This window comes from Peromyscus maniculatus, chromosome 7 (genome assembly GCF_049852395.1).
Source record: "Peromyscus maniculatus bairdii isolate BWxNUB_F1_BW_parent chromosome 7, HU_Pman_BW_mat_3.1, whole genome shotgun sequence".
Taxonomy (NCBI): domain Eukaryota; kingdom Metazoa; phylum Chordata; class Mammalia; order Rodentia; family Cricetidae; genus Peromyscus; species Peromyscus maniculatus.
Genome location: NC_134858.1, coordinates 41,691,310 through 41,707,935, shown reverse-complemented (window position 1 = coordinate 41,707,935; position 16,626 = coordinate 41,691,310). Strand labels below are relative to the sequence as shown.

Here is a 16,626-nt window from a genome sequence, read left to right as displayed (position 1 = left end):
AGGAAAAAAAGAAAAATGGGGGACAATTTAATTTGGGACACCCCCTTTTTCTCCAGTTTGGCATTCATCAAATAGCAGTCTGTAAGTCTGTGTGTGTGGTATGGTGTGTTCGAGGGGCTGGAAACAACTTGTGGCGTTGGTTCTTTCCTTCCACTGTGGGTTCCAGCCCAGAAATCATACCTGAGCACTCACTTACCCATTGTGGCTGCTGGCCTAATAGCCAGCTGGCATGATATTGGTTCGTCTGTTAGATATTTTAACTGCCCTCTTTCAGTTACGAGTTTTTATCCCTATCACAGAATCTTCATGTAAGGACAGTCAAAGCACAGCGGCCATTCTACGTCCTCCGTCCCCGGACCGACCTCATGCACAGACCTCCAGCTCCTGTTATTACCATGTCATCTCAAAGGTCCCTAGGATTCGAACACCCAGCTACTCCTCTACACAGAGGTCCCCTGGTTGCCGGCCGTTGCCTTCTGCAGGTAAAGGACATCTCTGACCCACGTGACCGTTCTCTTAGGTAACCTTAACTTGGTGACTTTGACTAACCGAAAGGTTGCCTATAAACAGGTGCATCCAAATGGTTGAAACAGTGACTTGACATGTTTGTTCTGTCCCTGATCGGCTTTCTTTTTGCTCTCTTCGTCAGGAAGTCCTACCCCAACCACTCATGAAATCGTCACAGTAGGCGATCCTCTGCTCTCCTCTGGTCTTCGGAGCATTGGCTCCAGGCGGCATAGTACTTCTTCCTCGTCACCCCTGCGGTCCAAGCTCCGGATAATGTCTCCACTGAGAACTGGGAGTGTCTACTCCAGGAATAGTGTTTCCTCAGTCTCCACCCTTGGGACTGCTGCAGATCCCGGGTCAAGTGCCAAAGCAACTGACCGTGCCGTAGGGCCGCTGAACTCCAGTGCTAATGTCGGGCAGGGCACTCCCACCGCCACCGCCGCCTCAGGTTCACAAAGGACAGTGGTCCCCGGAGGCTCCAAATCCAGTCATTCGGATGGGTCTTCATCCTCAGAAGTCAAGCGCTCCAATGCTTCAGACTTGGCACCCAAGGGCTCCTCGTTAAAGGGAGAGAAAAACAGAACTGTGAGTTCCAAGAGCTCAGATGGGTCTGCACATAACACAGCTTACTCTGGAATCCCTAAGCTGGTAGCACAGGTTCATAATACCGCTCCCGGAGAAGTCAACGTTAGTAAGATGGGCACTTTTGCTGAACCCTCTTCAGTGCCATTTTCTTCTAAAGAGACTCTCTCCTACCCACAGCTCCACTTGAGGGGGCAAAGGAATGATCGAGACCAGCACACAGATTCTACCCAGTCAGCAAAGCCCTCTCCAAATGAAGATGGTGAGATCAAAACCTTAAAGCTTCCTGGTGTGAGCCACAGGCCATCCATTCTTCATGAACATGTTGGGTCTAGTTCCAGAGACAGGAGACAGAAAGGGAAAAAGGCTTCTAAAGAGACTTGCAAAGAGAAGCATTCCAGTAAATCCTCTTTGGAACCCGGTCAGATAACGACTGGTGAGGAAGGAAAACTAAAGCCAGGCTTTGCTGACGCGGTTTTGACTCCTGGGTTTCTGGGGCAACGGCCATGTAATAATGTTTCATCTGATAAAATTGGGGATAAAGTCCTTCCTATTTCAGGAGTCCCTAAAGGTCAATCCACACAAGTTGAAGGATCTTCCAAGGAGTTACAGGCACCCCGGAAATGCTCCGTCAAAGTGACACCTCTGAAAATGGAAAGTGAGAATCAATCCAAAAGTTCCACAAAAGAAAGCGGCCCTGGCTCTCCTGTACAAATAGAGCCAGCATGTCCGGTAGAACTAGTTTCAGCTTCCAGAAGTCCAGGAGCTGGCCCAGGGGTTCAGCCGGGCCCCAACAATACCTCATCCCAAGACCCTCAGAATAACAACTATCAGAATCTTCCAGAACAGGACAGAAACCTGATGATTCCAGATGGCCCCAAACCTCAGGAGGATGGCTCTTTTAAGAGGCGGTATCCCCGCCGCAGTGCGCGTGCACGGTCTAATATGTTCTTTGGGCTCACCCCACTCTATGGAGTCAGGTCTTACGGGGAAGAGGACCTTCCGTTCTATAGCAGTTCTACTGGGAAAAAGCGAGGAAAGAGATCAGCAGAAGGGCAGGTGGATGGGGCGGACGACCTGAGCACTTCAGATGAAGACGACGTGTACTATTACAACTTCACCAGAACCGTCATTTCTTCGGGTGGTGAGGAGCGACTGGCACCCCATAATTTATTTCGGGAGGAGGAACCATGTGATCTTCCAAAAATTTCCCAATTGGATGGTGTGGATGATGGGACCGAGAGTGATACGAGTGTCACTGCCACGACCAGGAAAAGCAGCCAGATTCCAAAAAGAAATGGTAAAGAAAACGGAACAGAAAACTTAAAGATTGACCGACCCGACGAGGCTGGGGAAAAAGAGCTTGTCATTAAGAGTGCTGTTGGCCATAAAAACGAGCCAAAGTTGGACAACTGCCACTCTGTAAGCAGAGTGAAAGCACAGGGCCAGGACTCCTTGGAAGCTCAGCTCAGCTCTTTGGAGTCAAGCCGCAGAGTCCACACAAGTACCCCCTCAGACAAAAACTTGCTGGACACCTACAACACAGAGCTCCTGAAATCTGACTCTGACAATAACAACAGCGATGACTGTGGAAACATTCTGCCTTCGGACATCATGGACTTTGTACTGAAGAACACTCCGTCCATGCAGGCTCTGGGGGAGAGTCCAGAGTCGTCGTCTTCGGAACTCCTGACTCTGGGTGAAGGGCTGGGTCTTGACAGTAATCGGGAAAAGGATATGGGTCTCTTTGAAGTGTTTTCTCAGCAGCTGCCCGCGACAGAGCCTGTGGACAGCAGCGTCTCCTCCTCCATCTCAGCAGAGGAGCAGTTTGAGCTGCCTCTCGAGCTGCCGTCTGATCTCTCTGTCCTGACCACCCGGAGTCCCACTGTCCCCAGCCAGAATCCCAGTAGATTGGCCGTAATCTCAGATTCAGGGGAGAAACGAGTGACCATGACAGAAAAGTCTGTAGCGTCTACTGAGGGTGACCCGGCACTGCTGAGTCCGGGGGTAGACTCCACTCCTGAAGGCCACATGACTCCTGATCATTTCATCCAAGGACACATGGACGCAGATCATATCTCCAGCCCTCCCTGTGGTTCAGTGGAACAAGGTCATGGCAACAATCAGGATTTAACTAGAAACAGTAGCACCCCTGGCCTTCAGGTACCTGTTTCCCCTACTGTTCCCATCCAGAACCAGAAGTATGTGCCCAATTCTACTGATAGCCCTGGCCCATCTCAGATCTCTAATGCAGCTGTGCAGACCACTCCACCCCACCTGAAACCAGCCACTGAGAAACTCATTGTTGTTAACCAGAACATGCAGCCACTTTATGTTCTCCAAACTCTTCCAAATGGAGTGACCCAAAAAATCCAATTGACCTCTCCTGTTAGTTCTGCACCCAGTGTGATGGAGACAAATACTTCGGTATTGGGGCCCATGGGAAGTGGGCTCACCCTAACTGCAGGACTAAATCCAAGCTTGCCACCTTCTCAGTCTCTGTTCCCTCCTGCTAGCAAAGGATTGCTCTCCATGCCTCATCACCAGCACTTACATTCCTTCCCTGCAGCTGCTCAAAGCAGCTTCCCACCTAACATCAGCAGCCCTCCGTCAGGCCTACTTATTGGGGTTCAGCCTCCTCCAGATCCCCAACTTTTGGGTTCAGAAGCCAACCAGAGGACAGACCTCACTACCACAGTAGCCACTCCATCCTCTGGACTCAAGAAAAGACCCATATCTCGTCTGCACACTCGAAAGAATAAAAAACTTGCTCCCTCTAGCGCCCCTTCCAACATTGCCCCTTCTGATGTGGTTTCTAACATGACACTGATTAATTTCACACCCTCCCAGCTTTCAAACCATCCCAACCTGTTAGATTTGGGGTCACTTAACACTTCATCTCACCGAACTGTCCCCAACATCATCAAAAGATCTAAATCTGGCATCATGTATTTTGAACAGGCACCCCTGTTACCACCACAGAGTGTGGGCGGAACCACTGCCACAGTGGCGGGCTCATCAACGATAAGCCAGGATACTAGCCACCTCACATCTGGGCCTGTGTCTGCCTTGGCATCCGGTTCCTCTGTCTTGAATGTGGTATCCATGCAAACTACAACAGCCCCTACAAGTAGTGCATCAGTTCCAGGACATGTCACCCTGTCCAACCAGAGGTTGCTTGGGACCCCAGACATTGGCTCAATAAGCAATCTTCTAATCAAAGCCAGCCAGCAGAGCCTGGGCATTCAGGACCAGCCCCTGGCTTTACCACCAAGTTCAGGAATGTTCCCACAACTGGGGGCATCACAGACTCCTTCCGCGGCTGCAGTGACAGCAGCATCTAGCATCTGTGTGCTCCCCTCACCTCAGACTACGGGCATGACAGCCGCATCCCCTTCCGGGGAGGCTGAGGAGCACTATAAGCTGCAGCAAGTGAACCAGCTCCTAGCTGGCAAAACCAGCATCCTCTCTTCACAGCGGGAACGGGATCCCGACTCTGCTTCGGGGACCCAGCCATCCAACTTCACCCAGACGGCAGATGCTCCTAATGGTGTGAGGCCAGAGCCGAGCAAGGCTTTACCCTCAGCTAAGCAAGCCGGCTCCACCTCTCCGGGGAGTGCCCCATCCTCTGGTCAGCAGTCAGCAAGTTCCTCAGTGCCGGGTACCACTAAACCAAAACCAAAAGTCAAAAGGATTCAGTTGCCCCTAGACAAAGGGAACGGCAAGAAGCACAAAGTCTCCCATTTGCGGTCCAGTTCTTCTGAAGCACACATTCCAGACCAAGACGCCAACCCGGCGCCCCAGCCCCCAGCCACACGGTAAGTGATGGGCAGGTCCATTCGGCTGCAGTGTGGGGTTCTGTGTTGTGGGTGTGACGCTGCTCGCTTGGTACTGGGGGTTACTTCCATCACTTGGCCTTTAGTGATCAGTGGAGCCAAAACTAGCTCATCGGTAGATGGTTTGAGCACTACAGCTTTGATTGTCCTTTGCTTTGATCTTAGACAGTGCTAATACTGTTTCTGTTTCTGTTTTGCTGAGGTTTAGGGATTCGAGAGAATGATGGTCCTGTCTGATGGACAAGGGCTCCTGCTGTGGCATCTCATGAAGCCCTCTCATTCTTAAAAACCTCATTGGAAGTATAACATATAAAGCATAGAGGAGACTTCCCTTCTCCTAGAAAGTCCCTGTGCCCTCTTACTAGCTTTTGTGACCTTAGTTACTGTTGCAGGCTTGTGAACTTTATCTGTCCAATGCATATTTGCTGATGGTTTCTTGAAAAGAGATAAAACCGATTCTGTTCTAGGACTCCTAGAGCTGACAGGGAGCAGCAGGATGCAGCTGGCATGGAGCAGCAGCCTTCACAGAAGGAGTGTGGGCAGCCTGTGGGGTGAGCTGCAGATCTCTCTTATATCCACCACTTGTAAAACAGGCTTCCTCTTGATTTGCATTGGGTTTTGTTTTGTTGGCAGAAGTGTTCTTGACAGGCATCACATGGTATGGATGTCTTTAATCCCATTATTGGGGAGGCTGAGGCAGGCAGACCTCTATGAGTTTGAGGCCAGTCAAGGCCACATAGTAAGAACTTGGCTGCCGCCGCACCCCACCCCCACCCCCACCCCCCAAAAAAGGTCCTATGTTATTTTAATGAAACTAAGTACAGACAGGCTTGTAAAACAAAACTGAAGTAAATATCTTTGATCTTTTAGAATTGTAATTCTTGTCTGTGTGTGTGTGTGTGTGTGTGCGCGCGCGCGTGCATGCACGCACTTGTGTGTGGCACGGGCAGAGGTCAGAGGACGGATCTGCCGTCATTCGCTCCTCCCGATGTTACCTGGGCTCCAAAGGTCAAACACAGACGGTCAGGCTTACACAGCAAGGCATTTTACTCTCTGAGCCGTCTTGCTGGCCCACCTCCTCCACACACACATCCACACCCACCCACACCCTTTTTCTAAGCTAGAATTATTTAAATGATTTCTCATGGTTCCTGTGTGTCCTGTTCAGCCCTTCTCAGTCTGTTCCCTAGAAGTCGCTTTGGTGTTTGGGGGTTGTTTGTTTGTTTGTTTGTTTGTTTTATAATTTATTTATTTTAATTTTATGTGCATTGGTGTTTTGCCTCCGTGTATATCTGTGTGAGGGTGTCCAGATCCCCTGGAACTGGAGTTACAGACGGTTGTGAGCTGCCATGTGGGTGCTGGAGATTGAACCCGGGTCCTCTGGAAGAGCAGCCAGTGCTCTTAACCACTGAGCCACCTCTCCAGCCCCGTGGTTTGGTTTTATTCTGCAGCCGTTTCCATGTGTGTACTCGTATGTTGACTTTTATATTAAATGGATGCTGCTGAACCTACTGTTCTTGTTTTTTCACTCCATTGTTTCCTGTACCTCTTCCTGGAATGGCATGTGTCCATGCTGTGTTCCAGATGTTTCTCTGCAGCTTCCAGTGCTGCTGTGTGCTCTACAGTAATTTACTTAACTAGTTAACTTCATGCATATTAGTATGCACTGGGCTGTTTAAGGAGTTACTAAGTTTGGAAAGCTGGAAATAGGTGGTGTACTAGCTCGTACAGCTTACCCGTGTTTTTAGTTAAGCCAGCTGACTTATTTAAATTAAATTATACAGCACTGTCCTGACAAGTGTCTTTGTATATTTCCTACTATAAGATTATGAAAAGAACCTCAGAGGTGCCATCCCCAATCTCAGAATCAGATGCTTCCTGCCGATGTTTGGGAAGAACTCTCATAAGCATGGTTTTGGGGCTAGAGAAAAGGCAAAGCAGTAAGAGTGCTCTCTTCTCACGAAGCATCCTTGCTTGGATCCAGTGCTTCTCCAGCTTCTGTGGGCACCCGTACAGTCACGGCACACGCACCAAACACAAATACAAATTTGAAACCTTGATGGCCTGAGTCTGATCCCTGGGTCCCACAGTGGAAGGAGCTTTTCAACACCCAGGCGTACATACTCCCCCACCCCCACACACTAACAATAAAAAAGTTTAGAGCATTTTATGCCCACTTTCTTAGTAGCTGTTTTAAATAACTGATAGAATATGTGGCAGATTATGAACAGTTGTTTTATCTTTGAATTGAAAACCAACTGGCCTCTTCTCTCATGTCTGGTTTTATTTTCATTCAGACCAGTGGCTGCTCTTCCAGAGATTCAGGCAACAAATCCAGCAAGTGAGCAAGAAAATGCAGGTATGTGGTTGGTTAATGGGTTATAATAGAGAACTCTAAAGTTAGAAGGTCTGTTAAAAATCATGTATGTTAGCTGTGCATGGTGGCATGCACTTGCAACCCCAGCACTTGGAACGCTGAGACAGAATTGTGAGTTCAGGGCGAGCCTGAGCTGCATAGTGGGCTGGAGGGACAGCCTATGCTACATCACAAGTCCCAGCCTAGAAACAAAAGAACTGCCTGATATCTCCTGAAACTCTAGATAGGAGAGGAAACCCACCGAAGTCTCATGAAGTTAAGTGGTGTAAAGTCCTGGAGTCAAACTCAGCCCTTTCTCCCATCTTCCCTCAATCGTGGTCTGGCATCGCAGGCCAGGGTGGATCCGCCCCCTGCTCAACCGGATTTAAGGGCAGTGACACTTTAGGTGGCTGGGAATAACCTTTAGTTGGCTCTTGAGTTGTTTCTCATATATGGATGGCAACTTAGGGTGAATTCCCTTCCAGGTACTGAAGCCGTCTCTCTTGGGTGGTTGGGATTTGATCTTAAAACCACATGCATGTCACAGTGCTTTCTTCTTGGCCTACTGCAATTGGTCACTTTATAATTAGCATAGTAGACACACAGAACCTGAGCACTTGGCTCCAGAAGCAGAGGTAGGAAGGTTGTCATGAGTTTGAAAATAGCCTGGGCTACATACTGAGGCCCAGGCTAAACCTGGACCTCAGAGTGAGCTCTTGTCTTAGAAAAACTAATCAAGTAAATAAATGATAATAAAAAATGACTTCCCAGAAGAGAAAGGCTTAGGCTTGATTTGGGCTGTTAACCATATCTTGATGAGTAGCTAGTTCCTCAAGCCTGAGTACTGATTACAGGCAGGCATGGCGGCTGAGTTCAAATCACATGTTTACTTTAGCTGTAGGAACTTGGCTTTTACATGGCCTGCCTCAGTTTCCCCATGTTTATTCATGGATTGATTCATCCATTGCATTGCATTGAATGAGGTTCCGCTGGGTTGTCCTGGCTGGCCTGGAACTTTCTAGGCAGCTCAGGCCAGCATTGATCATCCTTCCTCATTTTCACAACAGAGGGTCACAGGCACACCCAACTCAGTTTTCTTACCTTTGGTAGAGCATGCTTCTAAGTGTAGCACTTGGGAAGCAAAGGCAGGCTGATCTCTGTGAGTTTGAGGCCATCATGGTCTCCATAGCAAGTTCCAGGCCAGGCAGGAGTACACAGTAAACCTTATCCCAAAAGGGGGAAGAAAAAAGAGAGAGGGGAGTCAATAATAATTACCTCAGTGGTTGTTGTGAGAATCACATAAGGTGATCTGGGCCTAGAAGAGTATCTGAGACATTCACCTGGAGTAAAGGGAATTTTTGTTAACTTTGGTTTGACTTGGCCTTGATCCTATTGAGAGCAGTTGTGTATTGGAGGGGAAAAAAAAAAAAAGATCACACTGTCGTACCAGAAGCTCTGCTACAAAAAGCACCTATTAAATAACACACACACATGTACACATACCCTCACCATTTTAGTACTTGGTAGCTGCGTCCCAGGGCAAGTTCCTTTGAGCCTCAGTGCTCTTCCTGGTGAGGAGGGATAGCACAAGATACAGCATGTCTTCAGAAATGGAGGTGATGGGTGTAGAGCGGTGGTTCTCAACCTCCTAATGCTATGACCCTTTAATACAGTTCCTCATGTTGTGGTGACTCCCAACGTAACATTATTTTTGTTGCTATTTCATAACTAATTTTGCTACTGTTATGAGTCATAATGCAAATACCTGTGTTTTCTGATGTCTTGAGCGACCCCTGTGAAAGGTTGTTTGATTCCCCAAAGGGGTCGCGACCTACAGGTTGAGAAGCTCTGGTGTAGAGCGTTCTGCACACAGCACTCCATGCCCTTGTTTCCCTTCCAGAACCTAAAGCGGTGGAGGAGGAGGAGAGCAGCTTCAGCTCTCCGCTGATGCTCTGGCTCCAGCAGGAACAGAAGAGGAAGGAAAGTATCACTGAGCAGAAGCCCAAGAAAGGACTTGTGTTTGAGATTTCAAGCGATGACGGTTTTCAGATCTGTGCGGAAAGTATTGAAGGTGAGTGGTTAAGTCTGCCTTCCGCCAGGGACCCTGTGGCGGTGACTGCCCTGCCCAGGAGACACTCTCTTGATGAAGAAGCAGCTGTCATTCTTGAGAAGCCTGAGGTGCTGCAGGTCTGTGTCACTCACACACCTAGCAGAGCTGTTCTGTCCGCCTTGTCCCCGCCAGGGCTTCCCCTCCTCCAGGGCTGCCCCTCCTCCAGGGGTGCTTCCACACGTGCTCCCACAGTGCTCCTCGGCCCTGGTTACTCTAGCTCTGCCTCTTCTGTCTGCTGCAGCACAAAGCCCTGTGTGCAGATGTTAGGTCCAGTCGGTCTCACTCACTGAGCCACGGGCTCCTCAGGACAGGCTGGGATTTTACCTTCTTGTTCATCCTTAGCTTAGCAGGTGTTCATTAGCTGCTGGAGAACTAATGAAGGCCTCCTAGGCTAAGTCCTGGGGACGTTAAAGGAATGAAAGATCACTGCAGTAAACTAGGGCTCCCCAAAACCCCGGAAGATGGCTACAGCAACAGGTCAGTTAAGGGGAAATGGGTGAGGTAGGGCTCCCCAAAACCCCGGAAGATGGCTACAGCACAGGTCAGTTAAGGGGAAATGGGTGAGGTAGGGCTCCCCAAAACCCCGGAAGATGGCTACAGCACAGGTCAGTTAAGGGGAAATGGGTGAGGTAGGGCTCCCCAAAACCCCGGAAGATGGCTACAGCACAGGTCAGTTAAGGGGAAATGGAGTTTGAGTTAGCTGAAGAGGAATGCAGGGAGCGTTCCACAGAGAATAGAACGACGTTAGAGAAACTTTGATTTTGAGTAGTTTTGGATGAGAAAAGGACTTTGAAGTGAAAGGAAAATTGGGAGGTGAAGTGGGTACAAGTTTGAGAGAGAGCCATAGTGACAAACCATGAGAGCTTGGAAACTTAAGTACAGTAAAAGCAGAAATTCAGGAAGCTCAGTGTAGCAGCTCTTTACAAGACAGGCTGACTGGGCCTGCTGCAACTAACGGGACCTTCTCAAACTAAAATAAACAGCCAAGGGCTGGGTCCAGACCACTGTGTTTAATGCTTTTATCTAGCATGTGCAGAGCCTTAGGTTTGGTCCCTAGCACCTTGAGGTGGGGATGGACAATGACGTCGATTGGAGACACTGGGAAGCATGAAATTATTAAATAAAGACCACATGGGGAAAGAAAGGAAGGAAGAGTGGACAGTCTTGGTGACTACTTCGATATAAAGGGGAGAGGGAGAAGAATCAGAGATACTCAGACCTGGATGTGGTAGTGCAGGCCTCTACACCCAGCTAGTGTGGAGCCTGAGGCGGAGATTACTTGAACCCGGAGTTCAGTCAAGACCAGCCTAGGCAATGCAGTAAGACTGCTTAAATAAGTAAATAAAGGAAGAAAGAATTTGAAAATGTGAGTCCTCAAAGTACAATCATAATAAGCATGTGGGAGTATGAAATTGTAACAAAACTGAGTGTGAGCTTGGCCTGATGGAGCATACCTGTGATCCCAGCACTCGGGAAGCAGAGCCAAGAAGATTGCCACACACTCAAGGCTAGTTTGGGCGACCCAGTGAATTCCAGACTAGCCTACAGTATGAAACTGTCTCTTTTAAAAAAGAAATTGGGATCATAATGAATCCCGTTCTTTTGTATATTAGCTTTGGTTGTTGAGACAGGGTCTCACTATTCACTGGCCTGGATCTCACTTTGTAGACCAGGCTGATCTCAGACTCACAGAGATCTACCAACTCCAAAGAGGTGAAATTAAAGGCAGAAACAACCACACCCAGCTGCCACCACATCCAGCCCTGTTTACTTTTTTTAAATTAATGTTAAGGTCAAGTATGGTGATGTGTCAGGAATGTGGATACTCTGGGGGTTCGGAAGATAAGAGTATCCTCTGGCTGTGGTGTAGGGGAGCACTGTGAACAGGGTGTTCCTGGCTGTTTTTCATGTATTGAATTGAGACTTGGAGGAAAATGCCAGGGCACTGACTTCAGACGCAGTGTGATTCCCACACCAGTGGCCAGGCACACCGTCTGGCAGTAACACGTGGCGGCACCAGTTCTTTCCTGCCCCTAGTTTCCTTCTGTTTCCTTTCAGATGCATGGAAGTCACTGACAGATAAAGTCCAGGAGGCCCGATCGAATGCCCGTCTGAAGCAGCTCTCCTTTGCAGGTAACGGCAGCAGCTGTTAGTTTGCTGTAGACTCCAGATATTCTGGCAGCTTATTAGTGTAAGCCACAGAGTTGAATCTAAAGGAAAAAAAAACTACTTAAATAAGAAATAAAATAATTCACAGCTCGGGGGGTGTAACTCATCCAGTTTATCCACTTACCATAAAATTCAGTGATTTCCAGTGCATTCACATTGTGCATTACTATCTTATGACCTGAGCCCCGGTCCTGATGCTGGCACCTAGGGATTTGCTTGCTTTCTCTTTGAATTTGCCTGCTGGATATTTCGTGTAAGTGAGATCCTAATCTGTGACTGTTTTCTTTTACTCAGGGTGTTTCAAGGTTCCTTTCTCCACTGGGGCGTGTTGCCCAGTGATCATGCTTGGGTCCTGTGAGGCTTCAGGCTTATCCCTAGCACCACCTCAGCAGGGTTTTGTTTCTAAGTGTGCCACGAACACTCGCTTGGTATTTGTTGGGATTGTATAGAGTCCTAGTTCACACACACTCCTGAAATGGAGCTCTTATCCACAATAAGCACCTTTATTCTCTAGCTAATAATACCAGAGTTTCTGCAGTACTGGGAATTAAACCTAGGACATCACACATCCACACAGCCATATTTACAGGCCCTAAGAAGTAATATTTTAGCTGAAATTTCACATACTTAATAAAAATATGTAGACCATTAGCTGTTTGCTACTCTCAGAAAGAAACATGACATTGATTTCAATGCCTTGTTTCTTGGCTTTAAAAATACTTTCAGCCATCCATGCCAGCAGATTTATAGAAATGTTTTCATAAAATAAAGAGAAAATTTGAAAGCTTCTACCATCATGAGGCTGAGGAAAACCAAACAGCTATGAAGTGTATAGCTCCCACATTCACTGTAAAAGTCCAGGAGGGCTGTGTCTAAAATGTGAACACTCCTTTCAAATTTGGTGTATGTGAGCTCACAGAACCAGGTGCTCTAGTACTTATAAACAAAACGGAGATCAGATTTGAAGTTAGAGAATATAAAGCTCAAATCCCAGCTACCAGCTATGTACCTGGGGTGTGTTAAATTCTCTATAAGACTTAGTTTGCTGTCTTTAAAATCTTTTAATGGGCTGGGGTGTCGCTCAAGTGACAGTGCTCACCTGGTATATGCGAGCCTCTGGTTCAGACTTACTGAAGGGACTCTGCCTGAGCATGACAACCAGAGCGCTGGCAGGCCTCGCCCTGCTCCCCCACTCCCTCTGCCTTCCTAAAAACCGTTAGATGACATTCCTAAAGCCAGTCCCAATGTCTGTCCCTTATTTGGCCACTTCCTCCTCCTGAGGCTGACCGCCAAGGTCCAGCTATCAAAGTATTGAAGTCCAGCAATCAAAAGCCCCCTTTGGCTGCACTAATTAACACACCCAATTAAAATTGAACACCTCATCCTAACACAAGGTTTCCCCCTTACCTTTGTAAACTGCCATTTGCCTATGGGCCACGTCTGTCTCCTCTCTGTCCCCCCACAGCATACACCCTCCTCCTCTCTGTCCCCCACCCCCGCAGCAGACACCCTCCCCCTCTCTATCCCCCCACAGCAGACACCCTCCCCTGTCCCTTGTTCCTTTACCCCTTCACCCTCTGTCTCTTGTCCTGTTCTCTGCCTTTTGTCCCTTTGGGGCAAATAAACCTCTTTTGTGCTGAGAACTTGGTCTTGGGGGTCTTGAGCTGATACTGGTCCCTTCACTTACCAAAAAAAAAAAGAGCTGGTGATTCCTACGTTGGGTGCCATTGTGAGCATGAAATGAAAGGGCATCTGGTACCTGTATATGTGCAGCACATAGAGAACATGCCAGAGTTAGGGGGAAGCAATTTATGGTGAACATTCTAGATTAATCAGACATTTTTTCAGTAGTATTCCCATGCTAATTTCCAAGTCATCGTTAATGTCACCTACCCTTGGGTAGCCTCTGGCTATTATTACTTTCTTACTATTTGTTATTATTATTATTACTCTATTATTTGTTAATGTTGTATAGCTTCCCATTGGCTACACCACTCACCACCCAGGTACCTTTCATTTTATAGGTGTGAACGGTTTGAGGATGCTCGGGATTCTCCATGACGCGGTTGTGTTCCTGATTGAGCAGCTGTCTGGTGCCAAGCACTGTCGGAATTACAAATTCCGTTTCCACAAACCGGAAGAGGCCAATGAGCCCCCCTTGAACCCTCACGGCTCAGCCAGGGCTGAGGTCCACCTGAGGCAAGTTCCGTTTGGTCTTACGAGCATTTGAGGTCTCGGCCTTGTTATCCAGTGACAGTTCTTGTCCCACTGACCTCCTGAGGTCTTCAGCATTGGTGACGCCAATCTTCACTCCATTATTAGAACCTCTCTCTGAAAACAAACCTTAATCTTTTGCTTCCAGGAAGTCGGCATTTGACATGTTTAACTTCCTGGCTTCTAAACATCGACAGCCTCCTGAATACAACCCTAACGATGAGGAAGAGGAAGAGGTACAGCTGAAGTCTGCCCGGTAAGTCCTGGTGCCAGTCACCTGACAGCCTGACTCCTGCAGCTCTTGGTTAACAATGGTCAGTGTACTATATAAACATGAGACTGCTGCTGCTGCTGCTTGTGGGCTGGAGAGGGAAACGGGCATTCAAGTTTGGGAATCTGTTAGTAGTCGTTAGAACTCCCCTCCTCAGCTGGGCATGGTGCTGCACATCTGCAGTCCCAGCAAAAGCATCTCAAGTTCAAGATCATCGCCAGCTACATTCTGAGCTTAAGAGGAAAGCCAGCCTAGGCTACATAAGACCCTGTCTCAAAAAGCAAAACAAATAAAAAACACAAAAGAAAAACTTGTTTTCACGCCAGTGCTCAGGGCACTGTCTGATGGGATGGCAGTTTCTTGGGTGACATTTGGAAGACTGAGACATCGTTTACACTAAAGTAGCATTAGCTGGCTGGTAACATAAAGAATATGAAGGGGCTGGAGAGATAGCTCAGTGGTTGGGAACATTGGCTGCTCTTCCAGAGGACCTGGGTTCAGTTCCCAGCACCCAAATGGCAGCTCACAGCTATTTCAAGATACAGTGGATCCAGCTCCCTCACACAGACATGCAGGCCAAACACCAATGCACATAAAAATACAAGTTTAAAAAAATATGAATATGAAATTTGAAAAATTTTAGGATGCATGTTTTCTTTAACATTTCTATCCCAATAACTATTCTTGTGATATTTGTCACTATTGTCCCAAAGAGCTGTCTGTACATATTACAGTGGAGCCGGTCACCATGGGCCCATGCGTATGGTCCCAACACTCAGGAGGCTGAGACAAGAGTGTTGCCTCAAGTTTGAGGCTACCCTGGGCCACAAGGGCCTAGTCTCAAGAAAACCCCAAATGAAGCCTGGTGGTGACTTTTGGGAGGCAGAGGCAGAAGAGCCTGAGGCATTCTTGGCTGACATGGAGCAAGTGCGCCCACCCTATAGCAGCCCAGCCCACCCCTCAGAACTGAATTCCTAACAGCATTCTTATCTCTTAGGAGGGCAACAAGCATGGATCTCCCGATGCCCATGCGTTTCCGGCACTTAAAAAAGACTTCGAAGGAGGCAGTCGGTGTCTACAGGTAGGGCTGCAATTTTAGAATTTCAGAAAACTAAAATTTTTCCAAAGAAAGTGGACCAAATCCCTCTCTCCTTCAGTCACTGAGGTTTTTAATAGATTTATTGAGTCTGGCATGTCATGGCTGCAGCTCTCAGTGTTGAACGGGAATTTAACTTACGACTTCTGCTGCTTCTAGTGGGCTACAGTGGAGAAATCGTTAACATTTGGGAATTTATCAGTACAGTATACTACACACAAATGAGGTGAGGCCAGACCTCCCTGACCAGGTGTCTGTCTGTCTCTCCTGGGAACCAGCAGACTTTTTTCACCCATTCACACAATTCATTGATTTGAAAAGTTGTATCTTGGTGTCTGGAGAGATGGCTCAACCATTGAGCGCGCCAGCTGCTCGTGTAGAGGGCCTACGTGTGGTTCCCGGCACCCACACAGTGGCTCACAACCGTCTGTAACTGCAGTTCTAGGAGGTTCAGTGCTGCCGTCTGCCTGCCTCTACAGGCAGCAGCATGCATGTGGTCCACATACATACATGTAAGCAAAACACTCATACCCACAAATAAAGAAACCACAGAAGTTTGAAAGGGGAAACTTGTGTCTGGTCTTTCCTGTGCCCATGGCCTAGGTCTCCCATCCACGGGCGCGGTCTTTTCTGTAAGAGAAACATCGATGCAGGTGAGATGGTGATTGAGTATGCTGGCAATGTCATCCGCTCCATCCAAACTGACAAGCGGGAGAAATACTACGACAGCAAGGTGAGTGTCCAGCCACTCCCTAGATTCTCGTTTGCCCCTCTAGAAAGGGGCCATGAACTCTTAGCGCAGTCCTTGGATCCCAGAAGAAATAGTAACATGGCTTCACTTCAGAGGTGGGTTGTTGCTTTTGTTGTTGTTTGGTGGGGAGGGGTGTTGAGTCCACAAAAACTTTAAAAACTTTTCCATCTCCATATTTGGTGATGGACCCCGTCTGAACTCCTCTAAGGATTGGTAAATGAAGGTGCTCTTCAATGATTGGTCTGTGTATCCCAGGACCTGAAGTACATGGCTACAGAAGTTGTAGGTTTCACTATGACATGAACAGTCTTCCTTGTAGTCTAGTGCCCAGAGTCTAGAAATTCCTCCTCAAAGCATCTTGAAAAATAGGAACTAGGAGAGAAATTTGGAAATTTTAGAAGAAACTGGCTCCTCTCTGGTAACATCAGGAGCAATATAGGAAATGCTGAGCAGTGATAAGTTCAGCCAGCTGTGATGATTCCATACCTGCCATTCCAGCACTTGAGCTTGAGGGGGAAGCCTCAGGCCTCAGGTTCAAGGTCAGCCTGGGCTACACAGAGAAATCCTATCTCAAAAATGAAAGTGGCTCAGGCTTGATGCCCGGAATTCTGTCCTCAGAACCCATGTGGTAGAGGGGAAGACCTGACTCGTGAAAGTTGTCCTCTGGCCCCCACCCACGTCCTAAAGCTCTTGAAAGAAAGAGTAAGTTCAGGGCTGGGAATGTGGCTCAGACG

At 48.0% G+C, this 16,626-nt stretch overlaps 1 protein-coding gene across 10 annotated transcripts in view; it reads left to right on the top strand.

Annotated features, from left to right (window-relative positions):
• Kmt2a (lysine methyltransferase 2A) overlaps nucleotides 1-16,626 on the top strand; it is an 81,290-nt gene that overhangs the window by 61,624 nt on the left and 3,040 nt on the right. For 3 of the 10 annotated variants that reach the window (XM_076576141.1, XM_076576147.1, XM_076576139.1), the window contains 11 exons: nucleotides 300-482; nucleotides 650-4,907; nucleotides 5,393-5,476; nucleotides 7,223-7,284; nucleotides 9,182-9,352; nucleotides 11,450-11,524; nucleotides 13,585-13,759; nucleotides 13,923-14,030; nucleotides 15,043-15,126; nucleotides 15,745-15,874; nucleotides 16,511-16,594. In XM_076576141.1, coding sequence (XP_076432256.1) covers nucleotides 300-482; nucleotides 650-4,907; nucleotides 5,393-5,476; nucleotides 7,223-7,284; nucleotides 9,182-9,352; nucleotides 11,450-11,524; nucleotides 13,585-13,759; nucleotides 13,923-14,030; nucleotides 15,043-15,126; nucleotides 15,745-15,874; nucleotides 16,511-16,594 — 5,414 coding nt within the window. Of the gene's footprint in view, nucleotides 1-299; nucleotides 483-649; nucleotides 4,908-5,392; nucleotides 5,477-7,222; nucleotides 7,285-9,181; nucleotides 9,353-11,449; nucleotides 11,525-13,584; nucleotides 13,764-13,922; nucleotides 14,031-15,042; nucleotides 15,127-15,744; nucleotides 15,875-16,510; nucleotides 16,595-16,626 lie in introns of all 10 variants that reach the window. The other 7 variants (XM_076576144.1, XM_042282086.2, XM_076576146.1 and 4 more) reach the window with 6 other exon arrangements.